This window comes from Dermochelys coriacea, chromosome 3, assembly GCF_009764565.3.
Source record: "Dermochelys coriacea isolate rDerCor1 chromosome 3, rDerCor1.pri.v4, whole genome shotgun sequence".
Classification (NCBI taxonomy): domain Eukaryota; kingdom Metazoa; phylum Chordata; order Testudines; family Dermochelyidae; genus Dermochelys; species Dermochelys coriacea.
Window position 1 is genome coordinate 128,691,254 of NC_050070.1, and position 26,632 is coordinate 128,717,885.

The 26,632-nt window shown below is 40.0% G+C and overlaps 1 protein-coding gene across 28 annotated transcripts in view; it reads left to right on the forward strand.

Annotated features, from left to right (window-relative positions):
* AFDN (afadin, adherens junction formation factor) overlaps window positions 1-26,632 on the forward strand; it is a 213,111-nt gene that overhangs the window by 107,535 nt on the left and 78,944 nt on the right. For all 28 annotated transcript variants that reach the window (XM_038394708.2, XM_043511318.1, XM_043511306.1 and 25 more), the window contains 5 exons: window positions 5,464-5,558; window positions 8,335-8,597; window positions 13,715-13,784; window positions 15,087-15,205; window positions 25,122-25,183. In XM_038394708.2, coding sequence (XP_038250636.1) covers window positions 5,464-5,558; window positions 8,335-8,597; window positions 13,715-13,784; window positions 15,087-15,205; window positions 25,122-25,183 — 609 coding nt within the window. The remainder of the gene's footprint in view (window positions 1-5,463; window positions 5,559-8,334; window positions 8,598-13,714; window positions 13,785-15,086; window positions 15,206-25,121; window positions 25,184-26,632) is intronic.

Genomic DNA, 26,632 nt, shown 5'->3' on the forward strand with positions numbered 1-26,632 from the left:
AGAATGATTAAACAAATATATGAAAATTTAGATCAAAACTAGTTTTGCAAAACAAATAGTGTATGAAGTTCCATCTTTCCTTTTGTATTTTTAAGCTAAAAGATCAATGACAAAGCAGTAGGAAAGTTAATAGTGCCTTATATGTTATAACCTTACTTGTTGCTGTATTTTAATAACAAAGTATCTGTGGTGGGCATTGTTGTGGGGTTTTTAAACTGTGCAGTACATGCTTTTTACAACTGGAGCTGGTCAAAATTGGGAATTTGGGGGGAATTTGATCATGCCAGAACAAACCCAATTTTTTCAAGATTTCCCATGGACCAGGGACTGGAAAAAAAAAAAAATTAGAAACCAGTGAAACCTGGTGTTTCTGAAACTAAATATGCTCCCCAGATCCTGGACAAAATTAGTTCAATCTGAAGCGTTTTGTGAAACTTTCAGGTTCAACAAATCCGTATTTCCAGCAAAACTAGTTCATCAGAAAATTTCCAACCAGCTCTAATTACAGCTTTATCTTGTTAGGCAGTATGTTGGTAAATCACAAATCTTCATAAATGACTATTCCCTGAATAGTATTAGATGGCAAGATCACCTTTGCAGATTTTTATTGCTTCAAATAATATTTGCTTTCCAGATACTTGTGGGCACTTTGTAAAAATGTGTGCATGCAAATATGAATCTTTGAAGAAATTAATACTATTAAGGAAGTCATAGAGAAAATATCTTATCAAGACATTTGAAACGTGTAAAATGCCAAATTAGAAAAGATACAGTTCAATCCCTACACAGTAGTCTAGAAAGGTCTGAGCCACATAAATAACCAAGTTTAAAATACACAAAAGCTAATTTGATCTCCCTTCTTAAGGTTTATACTTCCATGTTGGTTTATGATGTCTGTATATGCCAAGTTAGCTTTAACCAACTGCATCTACAGTGAGAATCTGTAAGAATTTTTCTGTACATGTGCATCACTGCTATTGCTACCAATTGTGGCAGATGTACTGCAGATAGGGTGCAGACATCTTTACCACGTTATGTCTACACCAGTAAAAATTTTAGACTATACCATCACGTATCTGTATGTGTATAAAATAAAACACAGATCAGTGTTATACACTTACTTTATTGTGCACCTTCTACTACTTTACATGCAATATGCCCAATAATGCACATCTCCCAAGAATTTTACAACATTTCAAAGTTCAGAGCTTTAAAAAAAAATTAGTTTTAAAATGAGTATCCTGCCAAATAAATATTTCCTTTCAGTCTCAAATGTATAATTCCCCCTTGACACACATACATCCCTCCCACTCATACCCCGCACCTTCCCCCCAGAAAACTGCATGGTCTGAGTTCCAGGATGAACCATATTTCCATTCTGGAAAAGTGACAGGTTTAAAGTTTGATACCTTTGATCTATTAGGGAAAGGAACAACTTTCTTAAAATGTAAGTTTTTGAGGGCAGGGATTGTATTTTATATATGTAAACAAGACCTAACCCATTGTAATAATTAGCACCATTGGAATGGGACTGTTACAAGCTTTCCAATGATAAATGCTGTGTTTGCTTCTATCTGTTAAAAATCCTGAGTTAGATCTTAGCATTGTGGAATTATGATGAATGGAAAAGTACTTTTCAGAGGTTTTTAAAGTTTTATTAATTCTCGTTTTCTCTCCCTGTGCAGCTTGTAAAGTTGTTCTCATGGTAACTAAGACGCCTGACTTTATTAGTGGATGGATTTAAAAAAAAAGCGTCAGTTATTTTTCTAAGAAACTATAACATGTGGCGCATGCATAGTGATATAAAAAGTTTTATTGGCTTGGACACTCAATGATTGATGAAGATTTCTGTAATTTAGATAAACAAAAACTTTGTGACTCCATACCTTGTCTTGTGTGTTTAATTTATATTTTATAGTGTGTATGTCTATGTCTAGTGTGTGATATGGATTCACTATTGACAAGGGATAGAGTCCATGAATGAGAGATGTAAATCATCCCAAGCAAGTTCCTATGTTTATGCCTATAGGTATTTTCTCTGTGGCATACATAACAGAAGAACTATTTTAGGAATATTTTAGAGGTTTATTATTTGGGATCCTTTTTCATATCTCTCTGCATGAAAACATAGGTGTCTTTGTTACCATGACTGAAATTCTGGCCACAGATGACGTCAATAGCAAACTTTCATTGACTTCATTGGGGCCAGGATTTCATCCTGAGTCCAACAGTAGAAGGCTCAGAGGAAGCTATAAAAACCTTTAAGTAAACTAGCACTGCGGAACATTGAGTTATTGGTCTTTAAAACTGTGGTATTTTTAGGTGTAGAATAGTTGCCACTAGTACAGGCCTGAAACTTGCATCTTCAGGGCCTCGGTCAGGTATCATTTGGATCTGTGGTGTTGGGAATTCTGTAGTTTGGAGGAGGAGGTAGAAACACTTGTAGGTTTAAAAACAAAACTTTGCTGTTTTGAATTTTGTAATGTATAAATAAGTCCTCGGGACAAGTATCAATGGGCAGCGAGCAGGTGAGATGATCAAAGGTGTATATGATAAATCATCATGTCTGCCATTTATCACATGGATGTTGCTTCCACATTTGTGTGTGTGTGTGTGTGTGTGTAAAGGATTGTTTAATAGCTCTCTCAGATACTATAAATGCCTGGAGTTTTCCTTGAAACATCATATGATGACATTTTAGATTTCTGTAGATTTGCTATTGTGTAACTTTTACTCCATTTAAATTAACGCAATGTGCACCCTTCAGAACTACTGTATTTACCAAAGTTAACATAGTAAATTTCAGTAGGATGCAGTGACTTGAATTGTGAATTCCTAGTATCAAACATATGGTTAGCTTTTTGCCAGTTGTGCAGGCCACATTTGAAGGAATATAAAAGGTAAATGAATGTTCTCTCATTTTTAGCACATTCTTGTTTCTTCTGCTGATTCTTTCATCCATCGTACTTTTTTCTCTCCTCTTCTACATTATCACTTATCCCTTCTCCTGTGTCTTCCTTTTTTTGGTCTGTATGTGGCTCTCATCAGCTGCTGTGCTGTCTTCTATGTGCTGGCAGTTAAGTGTAATTCATTAATATCCTGTACAGTAAAGCACTGGCATATAGTATTTCAAAGATAGGAATGTTTGTGAACTTCGCAGGCAGTGCAGACAGCAGCATAGTGGAAATTAAAGCATCTTGGATGAGGAGATCAACCTAAGAAGATGAATTTGCAAGTGAAGTGCCCTTTAAGGATATGGGCTTCTAAAACAGTCCTATATTCAGTGATCTGCTGGTAAGGAAGAACTTGCATATCAAGAGAAACTTGAAAAGAAATTAGATCGTTTACCTTAAAGAGGTGACTAGAGGGGATGTCATAAAAGTATATACACTGAGTGGTAAAGAGAAGGTAGATCAGGTGCTTCTACTCTCTGTATTTCAGGATGCAAGATCAAGGGGATGTTCAATTAAATTTCAAGATAGCAGATTCAAAACTGATAAAAGGAAATACTGTCTCTACACAAAACATAATTAGACTATGGAATTTATTGCCACAAAATGTCTTTTGAAACCAAGAATAGAGCAAAAAAGGATTAGACAGTCATGGATAATAAGAATATCTGAAATTTTGTTAATTAATGTGAACAAAAAAATGGAATGAATATATGATTTTGCGATTCACGGCTTAGACCAATGTCTATTAGAGATTGGGGATGAGAGTGTAATCCCAAATCTGCCTACATTGGGGCTTCTTGCAACTTTCTCTGAAGCATCAAGTACTGGTTGCTGTTGAAGACTGAATACTGGGCTAAATGGATTGTGGGTTGATCTAGTCTGGTAGTTCCTGTGTTCCTAGACAGAGACCTGAAAATGCAGGTTAACAGAAGCTCAGGAATTAGGAGTGATTTTTAAGGGGCTTTCAGGAATCTTGAGAACTTAGAACTATAGAACTTAGTTCTGGACTCTGAATAAACTTTCAATTTCTGACTGATAAAATGTCAAATTAATCGTGGGTGTGGAAGAATGTGGATAGACACTATACCTACCTCTTGTTTTTAGATGCTGAAGCAAGCACACATCTTTGATTGCTATAAAAGATGTGTAGTGGGGCTGTTTAAATGACATATATTCTAGACATACTATTGCTCCCCAAACTGAATTGCAATACAATAATTGAGAGATTTCCAGTGGCTTTTGTCCCCATGAAGATCCCATTGGAATTGGTTTCCATTTTAACTTACAAGATTACCACTTCCCCCACTGAAGAGAGCATTTATACATGTGCTGTAATTTGAATAACGTTCTATAGTGCTTTTGTGTGTAGACTGAAACTAAAAATAATTGGAATGCTATTTGTAGGCAACAATATTTTTCATCTTGTGGCCAGCTGTGTCCCATTCTAGATATCAGACATAGAGATTTTGAATTTCTGCACTGTTCTTGAGGGGGGAAAGTAAGATGCATAAGTTTCCATTAGCATTAAAAGCTGTAATCCCTACCTGTAAAACAAGTTTGTGTATATGCATGAAAATCAATGGTAGATGGCTAGAGGAGACGGCAACTAAGTTCTCTCCTCTTCGGTATGTCTCACTAAAAGGTTTGTGTGTGTGCACGTGTACACATTTTGGTTTTCTTTGGTGGGAAAGGGAGAAGTAGGGGGTTAGTATATATATTTTAAGAGAATAATATTCTTAGGGTCTCCAGTTGCTCTTTTATCCCTTGTTTCATTTTCTGCAAGATCAAAATGTAGGTTGCTGGGACTGAAGATAAGCTCAGGAGGAACATTACTGCAGTCATAGTCCTTTTACAATGTATCTTAATTGTCATTTCTCATCCACAAGGAAGAAGCTGACACACAGGCATATGTTCAGTACGGTAACAGTTTTTACACGGAACAATTTTTTTTTTGCTTTTTGACTTGTTTCAGCATCTGGTAAAGGGGAAAAAAGTTGGTCTCACAAGCTACCTGACACAGTAATGGAGGTATTGATGGCAACGTGCATTTCATTAGAGGTGCTGTGATAGAGACAAGGCTTAGACCCATATCTGTGGTGCTGACATCTACACATTTCATACAAATATTTTTGAAATCCTTATTTTTTCTTTCTCTGTTCGTATATATCGGAACTCATTTTCCTCAAGCTTCTTCTATACTGTAAGCTACCATTTAAGCACAAATGGAAATATAAAAGAATTGTACAGTAGAAAGCTCTAAGAAAAAGATTATCCTTTCTAAAGTTGCTAAAGCAATTTTCTGTTGCGTGGGCTTTCCTATTTAATTTTTATCATCCATATTATCTTTTTTCACAAACTTTAGCAACTGTTTCTAATGAAGTTTAAGGACACAAATTAGATTAATTTGTGGTTAACATTAATTCAGAATTAGATGTTTTGAGTATTTCTAATTCATATTGCAAAAATCAAGCTATATTTGCAAATCAAGTGCTTTACGCTTACTCTACAGATGGCTCTGACTCCAGAGATAAGCCAAAACTCTATCGTCTACAATTAAGTGTCACTGAAGTTGGAACAGAAAAATTTGATGACAATTCTATCCAGGTGAGGAAAAACAGCCTCAAGTGAAAGAGCTGATCTGAACTTCAACCAGTCACGTATAATCCTGGGAGCTAGCTCAGTTCACTGAGGACCATAACTATTTAATTATTTAACCCCCTCAGCATGGGCCTCAGGCTTTCCTGTTAGTAAGCATTAATGCAAAATGCATTTAAAAAAAGCCACTCTATACCTACCAATTTACTTCATCCTCACCACATCTGGCTGAACTGACTTACCCTTACAAGTCAGAAGTGCAGATAAATCTAAATGCGAACACAAATGATTTTCTGTTGATCACAATGCTTTGATTTTTTTTTTTTTTCTGTTTTGCTTAAAGAAGAAACTGAAGGCTTGATCCTTTAAACACAAAAATGAATACAGGCAGTCCTTGGACTTATGACACAATATGTCATAACTTGGAACCGCAATCCACTCCATTGCGTGACCAAGGATCATAAAGTTGAAACCAAGTGTCGTAAGTCAAATCGGTGTCAATTGAGAAAGGTCGTAAGTCAAACATCGTAAAGTTGAGGACTGCCTGTAGTCCACTGAGGAAAAATTCCTAACCTTACTATAGGTACCTATTTGGCTGCAATTACTTCGGCATCAGAAAGCCTCACAGTCTTTAATGTATTTATCCTTACAACAACCCGGTAATCTAGGGAAGTACGGGGAACTGAGGCACAGAGAGACTGTAACTTGCCCTAAGTCACACATGATTATGACAGAGGAGTCTCATGTCCCAGGCTACCACCCCAGCCACTGAGCCGTCCATCCTCATCCACTTTACTAATATGTATTTGCAGGTTCAAGTCTTTTATCCACAAAAGGACTCACGTGTTGCAATATCTACCTTTTAGACCTCTTGAAAATTACTGGAATTCACATACCCTGAGTTTTAGGTGCCTAAGATCCCTATAAAATGAATGGGAAGATATAAGCACCTGGAGGATGGGATCCACAAAAATCAGCCTGCTAGTTGGGGAGCTACTTAAGTCCTGCCCCTCTCTTGGATCCAGGGTGCAGAGAAATGCCTATCTCTGTTAGTGATCTGCAGCTGGGAACCCCTCACCAGGAGTCAGGCAGGTTAGACATCCAAGCAGTTTCTTGCAAGAAAGGCTTAGGTGCCTGCCTAACGCCACACCGATGGCTGCAGTGGAGAGACCTCCCTTATCCCAGTGGTTAGGGTACTCACTAAGATGTGGGAGGCCTCTCTCAATTCTCCCTGCTGCCCGATGAGAAGGCATTTTAACAAGGATCTCCCATATCTCAGGTGAGTGCTCTAATCACTGGTCTATGGGATAATCTGACATGGGCCTTCTGTCTCTCTTGTTGAAGCCATTCCACTTTAATAAAACGTTATTTGGGCCGGAAACTGAGAATCACTCTAAAGTCCAGTGACTAGGTCATTCACCAGAGAGTTGGTAGACTCCTGTTCAAATCTTCTCTTATCAGAAAGAAGATGGAATTGAACTGGAGTTTTCCCATCCCAGGTGATTACCCTAACCGCTGGGCTAAGGATTATAAGAGACACTTCCCCCCCCTTTCCCCCCCGTGGAGTTAGATATGCTCAAAGCTTGCCTATCAGATCAGACCGCACAAGCAAGGTAGGTGGGTCAGTGCCTATCTTCCCCTATGTAGCGGGGCGAGACTCGCCAGTACGGCGTCTCCTGCTGGCTCTCCAGGGAATTAGCTCTTCACCAGCATTGGAGCACCCTCTGCAGGCCGGTTTCTCACTGGCCACGTGTCCCTCCTGGACCCTGGTACCTTTTTCCCTGTGTTCTGCCCCAGCAGGACCCCCACGCTGGGTCTCCCCTCCCAGGGAACCCCCAACCCTCTAGACCCACCTTGCCTCAGTGGCTACTGCCACTCATCAGCTAGCCCCCTTTCATTGGGGCAGACTGCAGTGTAATGGCCACTCATCACAAGCAAGGGGGTAGGACCTGCTGTCTTTGCTTATCCTCAGGCTGCCCCTCTGCAGCCCAAGTGCCTCTGTAGGCCTTCACCAAGGCCTGCAACATGTGGCTTTATCAGGCTGGAGCTCCCCAGCTCCCTTTGCCCTTCCCCAGTGCTGCTGTGCTCAGGCACCCTGTTCCCAGGCAGCTAGCCCTCCCCACTCCAGGGCTAGAGTGGGACTTCTTTAGCTCCTAATTAAGCTGGCCACAGCTGTGGCTGCTACTCCAATTGGCCTAGCTTGGCTGTTTTAACTCTTTTTCCCCAGCTGCAGCCCTCTCCAGGGTTGCTTTAACCCCTTCAGGACGCTACACTCTAGTCTGAGAATTGTGCTGGGATTAAAGTGTCAGGATTAAAGCATGTGTGCATGCTCAGAGGCAGAATCTTAGGCACTTAAGGAACTTCTACACAAAAATGTAGGCACCAAAGGAACCTATGGGGTTAGGCACTTTTGTGTGGATCACAGTGGTACCTAAAACTCAGACTTAGGTTCCTAAATCCCTTTGAATCTTGTAATACAATTATGGGCAGCATATTTATAACAAAACAGTATATTAATAATGTGCAAAGTATATTTTGAGCAGAAATATTTAGCTAAAATATGCTGCAAACACATGTTATGGTTGTCTTCACTTGGAGCAAAGCTTAAACTAAGATTAAATTACTGATGCTTTAATTGATACATTTCTAATGAGAATTCAGAGGCAGGAGTAAAACTATATCAATATATTGCAATTAGGGTGAATTGCAGTACACAGTTATGCTTTGTTTCGGCAGTGATTCAGAGTTAGGTCATTTTAGAACTATTGAATATTTGTATTTCCAGTTGTTTGGTCCAGGAATTCAGTCTCATCACTGTGACCTCACCAATATGGATGGAGTTGTTACTGTTACACCAAGAAACATTGATGCTGAAACTTATGTGGAAGGTCAGCGTATTTCAGAGACCACCATGCTGCAAAGTGGCATGAAGGTTCAGTTTGGATCATCTCATGTATTTAAATTTGTGGATCCCAGTCAGGACCACATTATTCCTAAAAGAACTCTAGATGCAGGTCTCATGATCAAAGGTCCAAGGCACAAAACTGGGTAAGTACACAATCATATTTTTTGAGTGAAAATAATAGAGCCATAAAATAATAGTCTTGAGTGTAAGACCATCAGGCTGTGAGTGGCTACTCTTAATTGTTCTAAGTTAAATTTATAGTAGAAATAACTATTATAATACTTTAGCCCCACCTTGTGAAGTTTTTAGGACTTGCATATGTTTCATTATTAAATATAGCAGTGTACTTTTCTCATGACACGGATTCACCAAAAGGAGCGGGGGGAAGCAAAATTATTAGAATCCTAACACATTCCACGGCAGCTCAGTCAAATACCAGGAACATAAGGAATTTACTAACTTTACATAGTGAGTCTGGTGCTTTTCTTTTTCCTTAGACAGTAACTTTGGAAGTTTCATTAGAGCAGATGTGAATAAACAAAACAGAAAAAGATGTACTCTGGGTACATCTCTTCGTTTGCCACCTAAAATCCAGATACAATGCAACAAGAGTTTCAAAAATATCTGGATTCCCTCTCAGAAATGGATGATTGCAATCATCCATTTGAGATGTCGGAATAGGGAGCCCAATATTTTACCTTGTGGCCTTGTTTTCAAGATGTGTAACAGTTGCTCCTCTTTTTTCTGTGCCTTGAGTCCATCAATCCAGAGTTTCCCCTATTATTTGTGTTCATATTATTTTGATGGGTGCAGTATAAAAACATAGGTTAGATATGAGGACGAATATTGCCTGGCCTTAGGGCTTCATGTTCATTGGGAATGGAAATATGCAGAGAGCCCCAAGAGTTAAAATCATACGGAACTACTTGGAAGATGTAAAAATATTGATGATCTGCTCATGTCTCTGACTGGTCCAAAGGAAACTACTAGAGTAGGATGTTCAGGGTGGAGGAAATTGAGGCACAAAAGCTGATTATGTAAGAAATTATCCATTGTGAAAAACTGGGTGAGAAGAGGCATATTATGCTGTCATTCAATTGCCAGTTAATTTTAAAAATCTATACTTTTTACCACACTCCTCTTCCTATTCTGGATTTTTGTTTAAAACTGGAAGTACATGTGGGCATTCAGTATAAGAAGTTAGAAAGAATTTTGTGAAAGCTGCTTTTCTGTGATCTTCATTATGCGTGAAGTGTTATTCCTTCAAAGACATTGGTCCAGAATCAGTCAGTCAACAGGTTTCTGTTTTTTTGTAATCCTTTTTTGTGTCCTTTGTAAAACCTGTACACTTAGTTTTAACTTCATAAGTTAAACAATTTTATGTTCTTCACCTAAATAAACCACTGGCAAAAACTACTGTTTAACAACCATTTTAAATTATGATCTGAGGAGTGACATTATTAAACAGTCTACTGTAGTATTTGAAACTCATAGATTCTGTTGCCATGCATATTTTCTCAATTCAGATCAGACCAAAAGTCTGTAAAGCTGATAATTTTATAGTTGATATGCAGCTTTTTTCTCTACAGGACTACTGCAGTAATTAGAAAGTAACACCTCTTTTTGTGACTTGGGTGGCTGTGCTCAGGTCCAGAAATATCCATTGTTATAATTAATCTCCAGTGTCTGTCCTCATAGAGTGGGTGTTGGAGTACTGCTGCAATAGAAACCTTTATGTGCAATGGGGGTACCCAAAACACACACGTCATATTTTCATTGGTTTCTTCCCTGTGCTGGGATTTGGCTTCAAACTCCCTAATTTTGTCACCCTGCGGACTCCCATTTGTTGTAGGGGTTTTTAATTATGCGTTTGTTTTTCGTGCTAAAAAGTTTGTTGCCAGGGAGTATAAGGTGATACTATCTAGAGATGTAGGGTCCCATCTTTAGGTAGTAATCAGATCTTTGATAGTTCATGGATAATATTTTAATTGAAGAATTAATGTTTTATAATTGTGTTATCAAAACCCAGGAAAACGTATTTGTTTCCTATCCTGTGGTCAGTGTAATGAAATTTATATCATGTAAAGGTTTCCAGTTTAAGCATGGAGCCTTTTTTATCAATCAGTAGGCAAAAAGGATTGCACTTCACTAAAAATCGATGTGTGTGTGTGTTCCGGTTCATTTGTCCAAATTAGTCTACGTGCAGAAGACTAAAGAAGCTCAATGCAGGCTGCTCTCCTAAAACATAGCAAATTGTAAAGCAGTCAAGGGTACACCAGACTCTCCAGGCTTCAAGGAGTGTTGCGCTTGCAGCGAGGCGATCCCAGTCGCAGACAAGCACTCCCAGTGCATTTGCTGCCTCGGTGAGGGCCCCAGCCAACTAAAGTGTACCCTCTGTCAGCAGCTCTGACTGAGATCCTGCAAGGACACAGAGCTCCATCAAAAAATCATCTTTATGGAGGCAGCGCTCTGACCCCAGCCCTCCAGTGAGCATGACTCTTCCCCTCAACCTTTGCCTTGGAAAGATAGTGAGTTGAAAAAACTGTCTGGGGACGCCACTCACAAGTTGAAAAAGAGTGGGAAGTTCCCTCAGCGAGCTCAGGAATAACTGAAAGCGATCACCATCTCACTTGGTTGGTATCCTCAGCACCACCGGCACCAAGATCATCCGGCACCCACGCCTCGTGGCACAGTTGGTGTCCAATACTGTTGATAGGTTCGCAGACCCTTTGGGCTTGGGACGATTCTGTGGTACAAAGACACCAGGGCAAACTCCCCAAGATGCTTCTGGTATGCGAGCTGTCGTCGGTACTGCCAGCAGCATTGACCCATTTGGCATTGGAGAGATTGGTACAGATGAGGTCCCCATGTCCCTGGGACCACCACCAGTGCCAGGACACTCAGTGCCGGTAGAATTCCATCAGGCTGGTGACCTGGCTATGTTGGAAGCTCCTGACTCTCAGTCTCTTGGTACCGGAACTGAGCCATGGCCAATCAAAGGTTATTTCCCCCACAGTTATGCCATGGCCCTCTGATGTCAAGTGCGGGATTGGACAGTGAGCCAGATGGGGTTTCTCTATACTCCTCCAAAGCTCTATATGGGACACAATATCAACTGGTCCAGGAATGTACTTCCCGATGGCACCACCACCATCTTGGTATAGTCACCCTTGAGCACCTCCACCGGACCCTATGCTACCGCAGTGGCCATACTAGGACCTCTGGTGACTCTCACCAACAGCTTGCCTCAAGGTCACCAAGCATCATCCGAAAGCCTCCCAGGCACTCCCCCTCAGCTACACCATCATGTGCCTCAGAATCCCAAGAAGTGGAGGAGCAGGAGGTGGACACAGAGGAGGAGATCACACCCAAAGCCATATCCTCTTTTTCGATGGACAAAGCGATCATGCTGTCGCCACTTTCCATCGCGGATGACTTCTGCTTGTTCCAAGAGCTGGCGAAGAGATTGGCGGACACACTTCGCATGCTATTGGAGTTGGTTAAAGATATGCATCATCAGCTTATTGACAGCCTTCATTCTTCATCTACTTCCAAAATTGCATTGCCAATCAACAAGACCATCCTACAACCAGCTAAGATGGTGTGGCAAACCCCGGCCTCAGTGACTCCAACATACAAGCAGGTGGACAAAAAATATGATGTCCCCACAAAGGAATCAAAGTTTCTATTCACCCACCCACCACCAAATTCCATCATGATGGATGCTGTGAACTCTCATGGCTGACAGAACCACTCTTAAGACAACACCCTATGACAGAGACTAGAAGGCGTATTCCTCGGCCAACTTACAGTTTCGAATTGCCAACTGCGAGGCACTCACAGCAAAGTATGAATACATGAATTACAATAAATTACACAACTTTATTGATAAGCTGCCAGAGAGCTCCTGGGATTCCTTCAAGGCCATCATCCAGGAGGGGCAACTGGTAGCAAAAACATCTTTGCAATTGGCCCTTGATGCTGTTGACACAGCTGCCAGTACCATCTCTATGGCTGTGTTAATGAGATGGGAGTCGTGGCTCCACCTCTTGGGATTCCTGAAGGAGGTAAGGACCACAGTGGAGGACCTCCCCTTTAAGGATGAAGCTCTTCGCCAAGAAGACCGATGCCTCTCTCTTTGAAGGATTCCATGGCCGCTCTCAGGTCACTGGGAATCTCCACATAAGGGCAAAAGAGACATATTTTAGCCCTCAATACCAACAGAGGCCTTATTCATCCCGATTCCCCTCGCAATGGAACTATGAGCCCAGTGGAAAAAGGGAAAGTTCTCAAAGTGAAAGCCATCAGGCTCCCACTCCTTGATCCAGCTGCCTGCCCCTAAACACCACTTTTTACAGGCAAGTCAAGGCTCTACGAGACCACTCCCCACTACTATCTGTGACCATGCACCCATTTGGCCACCATTTGGCAGCGTTCTGCAGTGCCTGGGTGCATATAACCTCAGACAGATGGGTCCTAGAGATCATCAGATACGGATATTCTATCCACTTCACCACCCTTCCCCATCATCCCTCTTTGGGGACCCTTCTTATGAGTTTACTCCAGCAGGAGATAGATCACCTCATGCAGTATGAGCCGTGGAACCAGTACCTCAACATTTATGAAGCCAGGGGTCCTACTCTCGTTACTTCCTATTACCCAAATGGAAGGGAGGTTGGAGACCCATCCGGGAGCTCAGAGCTCTCTTACTACTATGTCAGTTTCACTGCACACACGCAAACCAAGGGAAAAAATATTTCAATCATTGAATTTACAGATAGGCAAAGTAAGAAAAGTGCTGCTTAAGAATTTTAGTGTTCTGTTTAAGGATATTTACTTTTTGCCAACATCACATATCAAAATATACAGTTTGTTTCAATGGTGATAAAGCTTTCACTTCCTGAATCTCAACATCTACTATCAATACATTTTCTTGTCTTACCACCCCATAGTTTCCTGCCACTGTGAACATTTAAATAGATAAAAAAGAAAATTTAAATCAATAAAAACAGAACAAATGTTTAAGAGTAAACATTGATATTGAAACATCAAAATTATAAAAAAAATTGAATTCTGTCAAGCTATGTATATTTCCTATAAATACAGTATTTTAAATACAAATATTAAAAAATAAGACAGTATGGCAGAGCTGTTTGGTTTGCAGTGTATTTGTGTAACTATCCTGTATCATTGTTTTTTATACTGCATATTTGTAATTCTTGAAAGTTACTAGAGGTTTTTTTGTTCTAAATCTTCTTAGGGTTGTTCAGGAAACAACATTTGATCTGGAGGGAGATGTTCACAGTGGAACAGCATTACCAGCGAGCAAGGTATTAAACTGTGACTAGACTGGGCAAAAATGATTAAATTTATAGTTTATATTCTCAGTTCATAAATCTCACTAATTATGAAATATTGTGTGGTTCTCGAGTGGCACTAGGTAAGCTTTTTGGATGAGTGACTGTCTTTTTATATGTCTGTATAGCATCTAGCATGCTTTCTGTTTAGAGAGAGAAGAACTTTTTTAGGGAAAGAACTGCAATTTTTAAAAATAATTTTGAAACATGTCAGAGGTTTGGAGTAGTAGCATAAGTTCTGGAAGAAATGGTTTACTGGACAGAGGACAGGTTACGCAGTCAAAAGTGCGTGAGCAAATGAAGTGGGGAAGAATACATTGTAAAGCCACTTGTAAAACTGAAGCCCATAATGCTGACGATAGCTGACCTATAAAGAGGGAAAAAAATGGATTTGTGTGCCCTTTTATGCTGCTTTGATGTATAAAGAAAAGCAAATTTTTTTCAAAAATAGGGGTATTCCCCCCCTTTTAAAAAAAAAATTAGAAATTCAAGTTTCAGAGTAGCAGCCGTGTTAGTCTGTATTCGCAAAAAGAAAAGGAGTACTTGTGGCACCTTAGAGACTAACAAATTTATTTGAGCATAAGCTTTCGTGAGCTACTGCTCACTTCATCGGATGCATCCGTTGAAGTGAGCTGTAGCTCACAAAAGCTTATGCTCAAACATATTTGTTAGTCTCTAAGGTGCCACAAGTACTCCTTTTATTAGAAATTCAGGTTCTGTCTAGCTTTGGGGAGGGACTGAATATTGGAAAACTAGTGAAATAGCAGCATATGTCAGAAGTATAAACACTGAGCAATTGAAAGGGGAAAAGATTTTTAATCGGTGTTTAAAAACGTATTTGTTTTATTTTTTTATTTTATTACTGAGGTTTTATTTAACCTCCCTAACTAACATTTTGGAGAAAGGCAGCCCGTTATTCCTAATTTTGGAATTATTCTATATTAAAGCTATTTTAAGCAAGAATCTGTAGAATCTTTGCATCATTATTAGCACTGTTACTGGCTTTTTGTTAATGTTAACTTCGTTGGTTTTAACGTTCCTGCCAGTACATTGCCAAAAATACGTTTCTAGTTGGCTGTTCTGATGTTTTGAATAGCTAGTATGAAAATTTCATTGTGGTGAGAAAACATGCTGCATTGCTGTCTTCTGTTCTGCAGTCTTCTCTGTTCCCTGTGCCTTTCTGGCAGCCTTGAAATTTTTTTTCATAGTGATAAACATAAGTCTTGGCTGATCTAAAGCATGCATGTTAAAGATTTGTCTTCCTGTTTGAGTTAGAGCACCAACAGATTGGATGGTGACAGAACTTCATCAGCATCCAGCACAGCTGAACGAGGAATGGTGAAGCCAATGATTAGAGTAGAACAGCAGCAAGATTATCGCAGGAATGATGGCAGGTAGGAAATACATATTCGATCATTTCTAATATTGTCAATAAAACAGACTTTTTTCTGGAAATGTGAAGCAAGGTGTTATCAAGATGTATTGAAATGGTAGGAATCTGCCTGGGAAAAAGAAGTGTTAATCCTTTCCGAAGTAAAGGATGAAATTAAGAGAATATTAAAATATCTTATTTTTGTTAGTTTTGATTTTTCTGTAATTTATATCTCTGGTTTTTCCAGACAAATTGCTATTTTCTGAATTTGTTAGACCATTGTTGATTTTTTTTATAAGAACATAAGAATGGCCATATTGGGTCAGACCAAAGGTCCATCCAGCCCAGTATCCTGTCTGCCGACAGTGGCCATTGCCAGGTGCCCCAGAGGCAGTGAACCTAACAGGTAATGATCAAGTGATCTCTCCTGCCATCCAGCTCCACCCTCTGACAAACAGAGGCTAGGGACACCATTCCTTACCCATCCTGGCTAATAGCCATTAATGGACTTAATCTCCATGAATTTATCTAGTTCTCTTTTAAACCCTGTTATAGTACTAGCCTTCACAATCTCCTCAGGCAAGGAGTTCCACAGGTTGACCGTGTGCTGTGTGAAGAAGAACTTCCTTTTATTTGTTTTTTAAATCTGCTGCCCATTAATTTCATTTGGTGGCCCCTAGTTCTTCTATTATGGGACCAAGCAAATAACTAACTTTTCCTTATTCACTTTCTCCACACCACTCATGATTTTATATACCTCTATCATATCCCCCCTTAATTTCCTCTTTTCCAAGCTGAAAAGTCCTCGCCTCTTTAATCTCTCCTCAAATGGGACCCATTCCAAACCATTTTAGTTGCCCTTCTCTGAACCTTTTTCTAATACCAGTATATCTTTTTTTGAGATGAGGAGACCACATCTGTACACAGTATTCAAGATGTGGGCGTACCATGAATTTATGTAAGGGCAATAAAATATTCTCCGTCTTATTCTCTATCCCTTTTTTTAATGATTCGTAAGATCCTGTTTGCTTTTTTGACTGCTGCTGCACACTGTGTGGACATCTTCAGAGTACTATCCACGATGACTCCAAGATCTCTTTCCTGATTAGTTGTAGCTAAATTAGCTTCCAACATATTGTATGTGTAGTTGTGATTATTTTTTCCAGTGTGCATTACTTTACGTTTATCCACATTAAATTTCATTTGCCATTTTGTTGCCCGATCACTTAGTTTTGTGAGATCTTTTTGAAGTTCTTCACAATCTGCTTTGGTCTTAACTATCTTGAGCAGTTTAGTATCGTCTGCAAACTTTGCCACCTCAATGTTTACCCCTTCCTCCAGATCATTTATGAATAAGTTGAATAAGATTGATCCTAGGACTGACCATTGGGGAAAACCACAAGTTACCCCTCTCCTTTCTGAAAATTTAACATTTATTCCTACCCTTTGTTCCCTGTCTTTTAACCAGTTCTCAATCCATGAAAGGACCTTCCCTCTTATCCCATGACAACTTAATTTATGTAAGAGCCTTTGGTGAGGGACCTTGTCAAAGGCTTTCTGGAAATCTAAGTACACTATGTCCACTGGATCCCCCTTGTCCACATGTTTGTTGACCCCTTCAAAGAACTCTAATAGATTAGTAAGACATTATTTCCCTTTACAGAAACCATGTTGACTTTTTTGCCCAACAATTTATAATTTAAACCTATCTAATGGAGTATTTTAATAGGTACAGAATTTCTTGACATCTATTGGTCGGGCTTCCACATTTGTTAACTGTGGGTTGATGTGCCCCACGTTCAGACACAACTATAAGCCTCTTTTAGTCCGTGTAGCAATGCAGTTGGCAGGATTTGTTGACAGACAGTTTCAGCCTCTAGTCATTTCAGTCTTCCCTAATTTGTAAAACATTTATCACAATCTGGTAAAACAATCAAAATATGATGTTTATCTCTCTGAGTCTTCATAAAAACCTGTTAAGTTTAAGTTCTTTGAGTGATGATCCCTATATGCAGAGCTGTCTCTTGGGTAGGGCAAATCGTGGCAACCGCCCCAGGCCCTCCCCTTTGGAGGGCCCCGCACTTCGATAAAATCATGACTGTCCTGATATTTAGCCCTTTGTCCCGTGTCCCAACAGATGTACGATTGGGACACCTTTTGTTCCGATATTCAGGTGAGGCGGTGTGTGGGGAGGTGGGGTGGGCGAGCGGAGTGAGGAGGCGAACGGGGAGGCAGGTGGGACAAGGGTGAGGAGGCAGGTGGGCGGACGGATGGTGAGGAGACTAGTGGGGAGGCCAGAGTTGAGGGGGTGGGCAGACAGCAAGGAGGAGAGCCGCGGGCGGGCGGACAGGGAAGGGGGAGCGCCAGCTGGCTGTTGAGGAGACTAGCAGGGAGGAAAGCGGCAGACGAGCGAGGTGTGCCAGCTGGTGAGGAGACTAGTGGGGAGGTGAGCAGCGGGCAGGCTAGTGAGGAGGCAAGCAGCGAGTGGGCAGGCGGATGGCGAAGAGACTAGCCGGGAGGCTGATTTGTCCCAGGCCCCACACCCCCTTAGAGTTGGCCTATATGTATTGTATTTGAGGTGCACATACACTGCATGCACCTAAGACTGGAAGACATTTGCTAGCAGTATCTACTGGTCCATGCCTGTAATCTTCTCCTTTGCACCAAACTGAGGGCTAGCGTGGAGTGACTCTCTCTCTCTCTCTCTCCAGTTCCTTTCTACCACCTATGGTCTGAGACCACTTCTGCAATGTCTGCAGTGTTAGTTAGCATTCTTCAAAAAGCATAGTTGTAAATAGCTAATGAAACCTGTTTTTAGCTAGTTTACAGTTAGAGTAGTTTAGTAGCCTTGGGGGGGGTCCCCCCATCTGGACATCCTCCCGTCCCTCCTCCCCCCAAATCTGGACATCCCCCCTGTATGGAGTACCTAGTATGCCCAGGGTTCCAGGACTCTAAATCTGAGTGGCCTGCAACTGAGCTTTTCTGGTTAGCAATAAGCATGATGCATGCCTCTGTTGTTCCGGGGAAGCTCATATCCTATCTGCCAGTCCTTTCCTAATTAAACCCATCAAATTGTTATGGACAAGCCAGGCATAGAAGATTCCTAATGGAATGTGTAGTGAGACTGAAGTCTGTTCCTGGCCTGTCAGATAACCCTCCACCCCCAGTGTGTCGGGCAGAGGCACCAAGAAGTATCCCTCCGAGCACAGTATTCTCCAAGTTTGGGGATAATCAGACCAGGGCTAAAGACTGTTCCAAAGAAAGTTTGCTCCTACCCCCTCATAACATGTTCACAAAAAACTGAGAAATTCCCTTCCAAGCCCTCATCCAAAAAGAGCACCTCCTCTCTGACAAGCTCTAAGGGCTTGTCTATGTTGGCCCACTAAATTGGCACTGCTGCAATTGATGCAGTGGCATTGATTTAGCAGGTCTGCTGAAAATTCGATAAGTTGATGGAAAAGCACTCTCCCATTGACTTCAGTACTCCACCTCTCCAAGAAACAGAATGTAAGTTGTCGAGAGAGCCTCTCCTGCCGACATAGCGCAGTGTAGACACTGCATTAGGTCGATGTAAGCTAGGTTGCTCAGGGAGGTGATTTTTTTCATGCTCCCTGAGTGATGTGACTTGTGTTGATTTTAAGTGGCCATGTAGACAAGGCCTAAGTCAGGTGAGACTCTGTGTCTTGGTACCCAAGTGTCAAGAGCTTACAAGGATCATAGTACCAGTTTCTCAGAACTGAAGGGAAAAAGTCTCCCTCCATTTTGGGACTAACTGAAGGGGCTCAGGTATCATCCTTGGTAGTGGTGAGGAAAAGAAGGCAGTGAATGCCTCCTATGCTGTTGATGCCAATGAGGAGGGAGTTGTCAGTACTGAAGACCTTGGCCCACCTGAAGTGGGTACCATCAGTGTCACCAATGGATAGAAGCCTGGTCTATTTTCCAGTATCAGGAACCAGGTACACTGCCCTGGAGAACACTACTATTTACACGGACTAAGTCACCAATACTGTTGAGTCTGTGGTGGTGATATGCTGTTGGTTCGCTGTTCACTGATACCATATGTCATAAATATAAAGGGAAGGGGTTAAGAAGCTCTGATACAGTACTATAAAATCCTCTTACCTGTAAAGGATTAAGAAGCTCAAATAACCTGGCTTGCACCTGACCCAAATGACAAATTGGGGGACAAGATACTTTCAAATCGGGGGGTAAGGAGGCTTTGTCTGTCTGTGTGATGCTTCTGCCGGGGACAGATCAAGAAAGCAAGCAATCCAACTCCTATAGAGTTAGTAAGTAATCTAGCTAGAAAATGCATTAGATTTTTTTGTTTTGGTTTGTGAAAATCACTGTGCTGGAGGGAATGTGTATCCCTGTTTTTGTGTCTTTTTGTCATTTAAGGTTTTGCCTAGAGGGATTCTCTGTTTTAAATCTGACTGCCTGTGCGATTATCTTCCATTCTAATCTTAGAGTTGTTCTTTTATCTTTTCTTTGTGGTTCTAATAAAGTTCTGTTTTTTAAGAAACCGATTGGGGGTTTTTAGTGTCCCTAAAAACCCAAGGTTGGTCTGTGCTCATCTTGTTTATTCTCAAGCCACCCCAGGAAAGGGGGTGTAGGGCTTGGGGGATATTAGGGGGAGATAGGGTTCCACGTGGCCCTTCCTAAATGTTTGTTTGAATCACTTGGTGGTGGCAGTGTTTACCTAATCCAAAGCACAAGGGAGAATTTGTGCCTTGGGGAGTTTTTAACCTAAGCTGGTAAAAATAAGCGTAGGGGGTCTTTCATGCAGGTCCCCACATCTGTATCCTAGAGTTCAGAGTGGGGAGGGAACCCTGACATCGTAACTGGAGGTTCTTAGAGATGTGTGGTCCTTATCTGTATTCCACCACCAGCTCTTCTTCCACTCTGCTGCAGAGCCTTATCCTGGGACTATTCTGGGTAACTGGAGAGGTGGTTGGTCTACACGATGTCTTCCTTTTAGTTCCATCTTTTAGCAATTTAAGATCATTGAGTCATAAGCTATTTTTGAAGCCTGAGAAATGGGCAGATATTTTCTCTCGTTTCTTACATTTTAGTTAATGAGCACTTGTAAGGTGTAAAGACACTGTTAGTGATTAATTTCTCAATGAGGGAGACAATATGGCTTATGAGTTGAGGTGATGCAGTTCTATATGTAATGCACTAGTATTATCACTTCAGAAAACAAGTATGTAATAGAAAATTGTTCTTCTCAGTCAAATACTGTCTTTCATAGATTTCAAGGCCAGAAGGGACCATTGTGATCTAGTCTGACCTCATGTATAACACAGGCAATAATAGTACTTCCCCAAAATAATTCCTAGAAAAACATGTTTAGCAAAACATCTAATCTTGAGTTAGAAATTGTCAGTGATGCAGAATCTACCACAACCTTTGGTAAGTTGTTCCAGTGATTAATTACTTTCAGTGTTAAAAAATTTACATCTTACTTCCAGTCTGAAATTGTCTAGCTTAAACTTCCAGCCATTCGATTATATTATACCTTTCTCTGCTAGATTGAAGAACTGATTATCAAATATTAAGCTAAGTAGATAGACTCAAGGAGCTCAGTCACTGTAAGACAGGTTTTCTGCTCCTTTAATCATTCTTGTGGCTCTTCTCTGAACTTTCCCCTACTTACCAACATCCTTCTTGGATTGTGGACAAAAGAACTAGATGCAGTATTCCAGCAGCGGTCAACATCAGTTCCAAATACAGTAGTAAAGTAATCTCTCTACTCCCTACTCAAGATTCCCTTATTTATACATCCAAGGATTGCATTAGCCCTTTTGGCCAGAACATTGCATTGGGAGCTCATGTTCAGCTGGTTATCCACAATGACCCTCAAATCTTTTTCAGAGTCACTGCTTTTCAGGATAGAGTCCCCCATTCTGTAAGTATGTCCTACTTTCTTTGTTCCTAAATGTATAAATTTTTACATCTTACCACATTAAAACGCATATTATTTGCATGTACCTCATTTACCCAGTGATCCAGATAGCGCTGTATTAGTGATCTGTGTCTTAATTATTAACCACTCATCCAGTTTTTGAGTCATCTGCAAATCTTATCATTATGATGATACTGTTTTATTTCAGGTCATTAATAAAACAGTTAGCGTATGGCCAAGAACTGATCCCTGTGGGACCCCACTAAAAACACACCCATTTGATGTTCCAAGACTTTCTGAAAATCACTACTGATGGTCCAAGAAGCTTCCTAGCCAGTTCTTTTAAAACTCTTGGATGCAAGTTCTCTGGCCAGCTGATTTTAAAACTGTCTATCTGTAGTAGCTGCTGTTTAACATCCTCCAGAGATACTCATAGACTGGAAAGAGCATTACCATATGATATGACTACATCATCTGCTTTCCCCCCAAATACAGAAGAGAAATATTTATTCAACACTTCCGCCTTTCCTGCAATATTATTAAGTCTACAATTTCTAACTAGTAAGGGACCAATACTATTGTTGGGAGTCTTTTTGGTCCTAATATACTTAAAAAAGACTCCTTAACTATGGTTGCTATTGAATTATTGTCTCTTTGCGTCCCTTATCGGTTTTCTACAATTCCTAGCTTCTGATTTATATTCATTACTATCAGTTTCCCCTTTTCTTCCATTTATATATATATATATTTTTAAATATAGCTGCCTTCACTTCCCCTCTAAAATAATTTGGGGGTTTTTGTTTGTTTGTTTTTAACCAATACAACCTTCTTCCTTGATTGTGGCTTTTTGGATGTCTAGTAAAGTGTTCTTAAACAGTTCCCAATTATCATTCACATTTTTCTGAATAAATTCTTCCTCCCAGCTGATTTGGCTCATAATTGTTTTCGGCTTTATGAAAATGGTGCTTTAAAAGGGACAAGTGTGTATTACCGTTAATTGTTTGTTCTGTAATCAGTTCCTCTTTATCTGTCAAAATGAGGTCTAATATAGAATTCCCCCATGTTGGTAGCAACACTTTCAGAATTAGGAAATTGTCTTCTATATTATTTAAAAATTCTAAGGATGTTTTAGTACTGGCAACATAAGATCTCCAGCATATGTCACTCAAATTAAGTCCTCCATGATTCCACAGCTTTTTTCCGTATACATTATAGATAGGTGTGTAAAGAGCCAGTCATCCTGTTCCCTAGTGTAACTTTGGTGGTCTGTTGCAGATGCAAATGCCATTTAGTACCCCATCTTGTGCTTTGTCTGTTAGGACATTGATCCATAAGCATTCAAGATCATTTTCTTCCAAGTTATGAGTGACTTGGAAACAGGTTATGATATTTTTGACAGAGTGCCAGTGCCACTCCCTCTCCCCTTTTGCCCATTTGATCCTTCCTAAATAGGTTATACCCATTGATTATAATGTTCCAGTCATGCAAATCATCCCACCAGGTTTCAGTGATGCCAACTAGAAAATGAATTTATGCTCATAAATGAGCAATTCCAGTTCTTCTTGTTTGTTACCCAGACTCCTAGCCTTGAGGTGTAGACAGTTCAAAAATTTCTTCTCCATGTCCTTTGGTTTCTTGATTAATTTTGTTTTCAACATCTCTTTTTTGTGCTAAGAGTGCTCATTTCTTCCCTCTTTATTTTACCCTTCCCTTTTTAAAAAAGTTTTATGCCCTCCTAACTACTATAGCCAACCTATCCCCGAGGAGATTGGTTCCCTTTACATTCAAGTGGAGCCCATTCTGTAAGGGATCCATCCAAACTATACAGCCCTGTCTCCCCACAGAAGGTGAACCAATGTTCCACCAAAACCCTCCTCCCTGTCCCACTTACCTAGCCAGTGGTTCACTTTCAGAATCATTTGTCTTCTGTCTTCCTTCACTTGTGGGACAGGAAGGATCTCAGTGAAGATTGTTGGACATTCTTCTTCAGCACCTTTCAAAGTTCCCAGGGGTCATGCATTATTTGAGAGATCTCGTTAGGGCCAATATGAATATCCATTGACTTCAGAACCCCATCCAGTCTTAGTGATGTCTCATGTCTTGGTTCTAGGAAGGCAGCACACTGTCCTGTTGTCCACCTATTCTTTGCAGAATGTTCTGTAGATTCTTCTGAGTATTGAATCCACAATAAGGATCATATGTCTTCTGTGCATGATTGGAGAACACTTTGTCGACAAGCTTGGTTTTCTTACAGGTTAGGCCAACTTGCAATCCACAGGTGTGTCCTGTACATCTCTCCGTTCCCTTGGACCAGCTGGATCTTGCGAGGTATCTTCCACAGTTTCCATGTTTCTAGCATCAAAAGCAAACTTCTAGCTGTGTGGAATTCCTCCTTGTTCTCTTCACTCTGGTGGCCACAGCCCATCCATCATTGTCTGTCTCCAGCTATGTAGAACGCTGCCGTGACCTCTTGCCTCTGATGGTTATAAACTTCCAGGCCTCTTTCTCTGATTTCCTTTCTCCCCAGTTCCTTGGTGGCCAGCTTTTTTTTTCTTTCTTGAACCCTGAGTATTTCCTAAGCTCTCTGTTTTAACAATAATTGAAGTATAGCTATATATTTCATGATGTGAATGGGGGAAAATTAATCAAACATTTTAGAGATTGTGAATAATGTGGGGGGGGAGGGGGAATCTTAAACACAATTAAATAGCCTTTATGTAGGTGGCATGGTTAATGCCGAAGGTTCAAAATTTAATGGAACTTCAATATTTCTGTACATACTGTCTGCAAATCTATCCTAATCTTGTCCTGTAACCACCTTGAAGCTGAAATGACTTTGCTCAGCAACCTCATAATAAAACACTTAATAAACTGCATTAATTCTCTGCCTTGTTTTGGGTGAGCTGGAACAATATTTTAATGTGTAAAGGTGTACGGATTGTTTGTATTCTCAAAGCAAGCTATAGCTAGTCTATCTAATTTTAGACCTGCTTTGAGGCTGTCTCTTAAAGTCAATAATCAAATTGGTTCTGCTTTGAAAAGTGGCTATATAAAAATGGACTCTTATTCAATGGACTTGTTCTCCATATACATGCAAAATCCCATGCGTTTGCTTTAGTAATTCTTTACTCCCGTTAGCTCTGCAGAGCCAGCACTGGTCTGAGCAAGTGAGCTGGGTTGTCTTCTGTCTTATGTATCATTAACAGAAGCATTTACTGAGTTCCAAACAGTTAAACCTATGTGAACCATCAGAGACAAAGGTGTAACACAGTTGTCACTGAGAGCATGAGAGAACATTTTAATATGATGCATAAGAAAAGTACCTAGCTTGACTTTCAGATCCTAGAATAAATTTGTAAGGTTGACAGTTAAAAAAGCCAGTTGAATTGCGAACTTGACATAGAATCTATGATAAAGAAATCATTAAGGCAATAAAAACTGACCCCCATAATGCCAACTTTAGAGTCACTTTGCAGGATAGCACTATAATTTAAGTTAGGTGAAGGTTAAGGGGAACTTGATTCATCGCTCTTAGAAATAGGAAATAGAGTCCCAAGCTGCTTCTAAAATAGCTGGTGTAGTTGCTTTATAACAGCTCGTTTAGTAAATCTTTGCCACTAGGCTAGCTCTTTAGGCTGAGTTTGAGTAACTTTTTCCCCATGTATCCCTGAGTTGGTTTTTTAATAGTGATATTTGAGTCATGTCAATGGCAGGTGGCAGACTGACTTGAGCATTATAACATACAGTGAAAAGGAGGACATTCATTAATAATGTACTCCACAATTCAGGTTTATTGTGATCTCTTGTCTTGCAAGCAAGCACCGCGTGTGAATTTAAAAGGGGGGTTGGAGGAAAGCAGTTGAATAGGAAAGTATATTTGCAGTATATGCTTTTTTGGAAAATGTTGTATAGAGGTTCAGAAACAAAGCCCTTGGAGAAGAACACGTCATTTGACAGTTAAATTAATTTTATCTATGTGAATTGGTGTTCTGTTTTTGTTTTGTTTTTCTGAATATATACCCTCTTCCTTTAGACCTCAGGACATGGTTGGGCCAGAACTGATATTACCTGCAAGCATCGAATTCAAGGAAAGTTGTGAGTATTTAATGAAGCTTTAACTATCATTTAAAATAAAATATTAAATATAACAAGGTAAAAAAGTGAACTTTTTTCTGTTAAAGTCAATCACTTTGAAAATTCAAAAGGAAACTTATAAGTAAAGTTTGGAAATCACTTAAAAAAAGGTATTTATTTTACCAATATGGCTGGCTTCGTGCAGAGGGGAGAAAAATTATTCAAGTGCTAGATGGGTCCCTGTATAGTTTATTGCAACCACATTGGAATTCCGTGTCTCCAAAATAAATTAAATTAGAACCAGAGCTCTTAATAGAAAAGAGATATCAGATTGAAACCATCCCACTCTTATAAAAAATTCCACATATACTAGCTTGTAAGTTAATAATAAACTAGATCTTGGTCAAAAGGCCAGTTGAGTTAATATTCCATAAAGGGTATCAAATAAAATGTTAGCTTAGATGACTGTAGGTTTTTTACTGTCAAAAATATTGTAGACTCTTGGCTATGACACGTTATTGTGGATTTTTAAAAACTTCCAGTTGTATAAGAAAATTTCAGGTCAGGTGATTGTCTGAAACCTCACATTATTAGAACGCTGTAGACAGGACGTTTGATGAGCAAATAGAGAAATTGTTCTGACTGAAATGTACTGTAAGAGAGCTTTTGGAGTGGCACAGTGAAAAGGAAAATTTTATTTTATTAAAGAACAGTACTGTCCCTGGAGTAGTTGACTTGATACAGTAGAACCTCAGAGTTGCGAACACTTTGGGAATGGAGGTTGTTTGTAACTCTGAAATGTCTAGTATCAGAGGGGTAGCTGTATTAGTCTGTATCCACAAAAACAACGAGGAGTCCGGTGGCACCTTTTTGAAGACTAACAGATTTATTTCGGCATAAGCTTTTGTGGGTGTAAAAACCCACGTTTCTGTTTGTGCATCTGAAGAAGTGGGTTTTTTTACCCACGGAAGCTTATTCCCAAATAAAGTCTTTAAGGTGCCAGCGGACTCCTTGTTTTTCTGAAATGTCTGTAATTTTGAACAAAATGTTATGGTGGTTCTTTCAAAAGTTTACAACTGAATATTGACTTAAAGCAGGTTTGAAACTTTACAATGCAGAAGAAAAATGCTGCTTTTAACCATTTTAATTTAAATGAAACAAGCACAGACAGTTTCCTTTATCTTGTCAGATCTTTTTTAAACTTTCCATTTATTTTTTTAGTAGTTTACATTTAACAGAGTACTGTACTGTAATTTTTTTTGGTCTCTGCCTGTTTGCATGCTTCTGGTTCCAAATGAGGTGTGTGGTTGACTGGTCAGTTCGTAACTCTGGTGTTCATAACTCTGAGGTTGTACTGTACATAAATGGGAAATAAGGTAGAGCTATTTCCTCCTACATAAAGTCTCCTACCTAGCTTATATGTGGGTTCTTTATTGTCCTACTTCAGTAGTTGCAGCACATAGTTTAGAC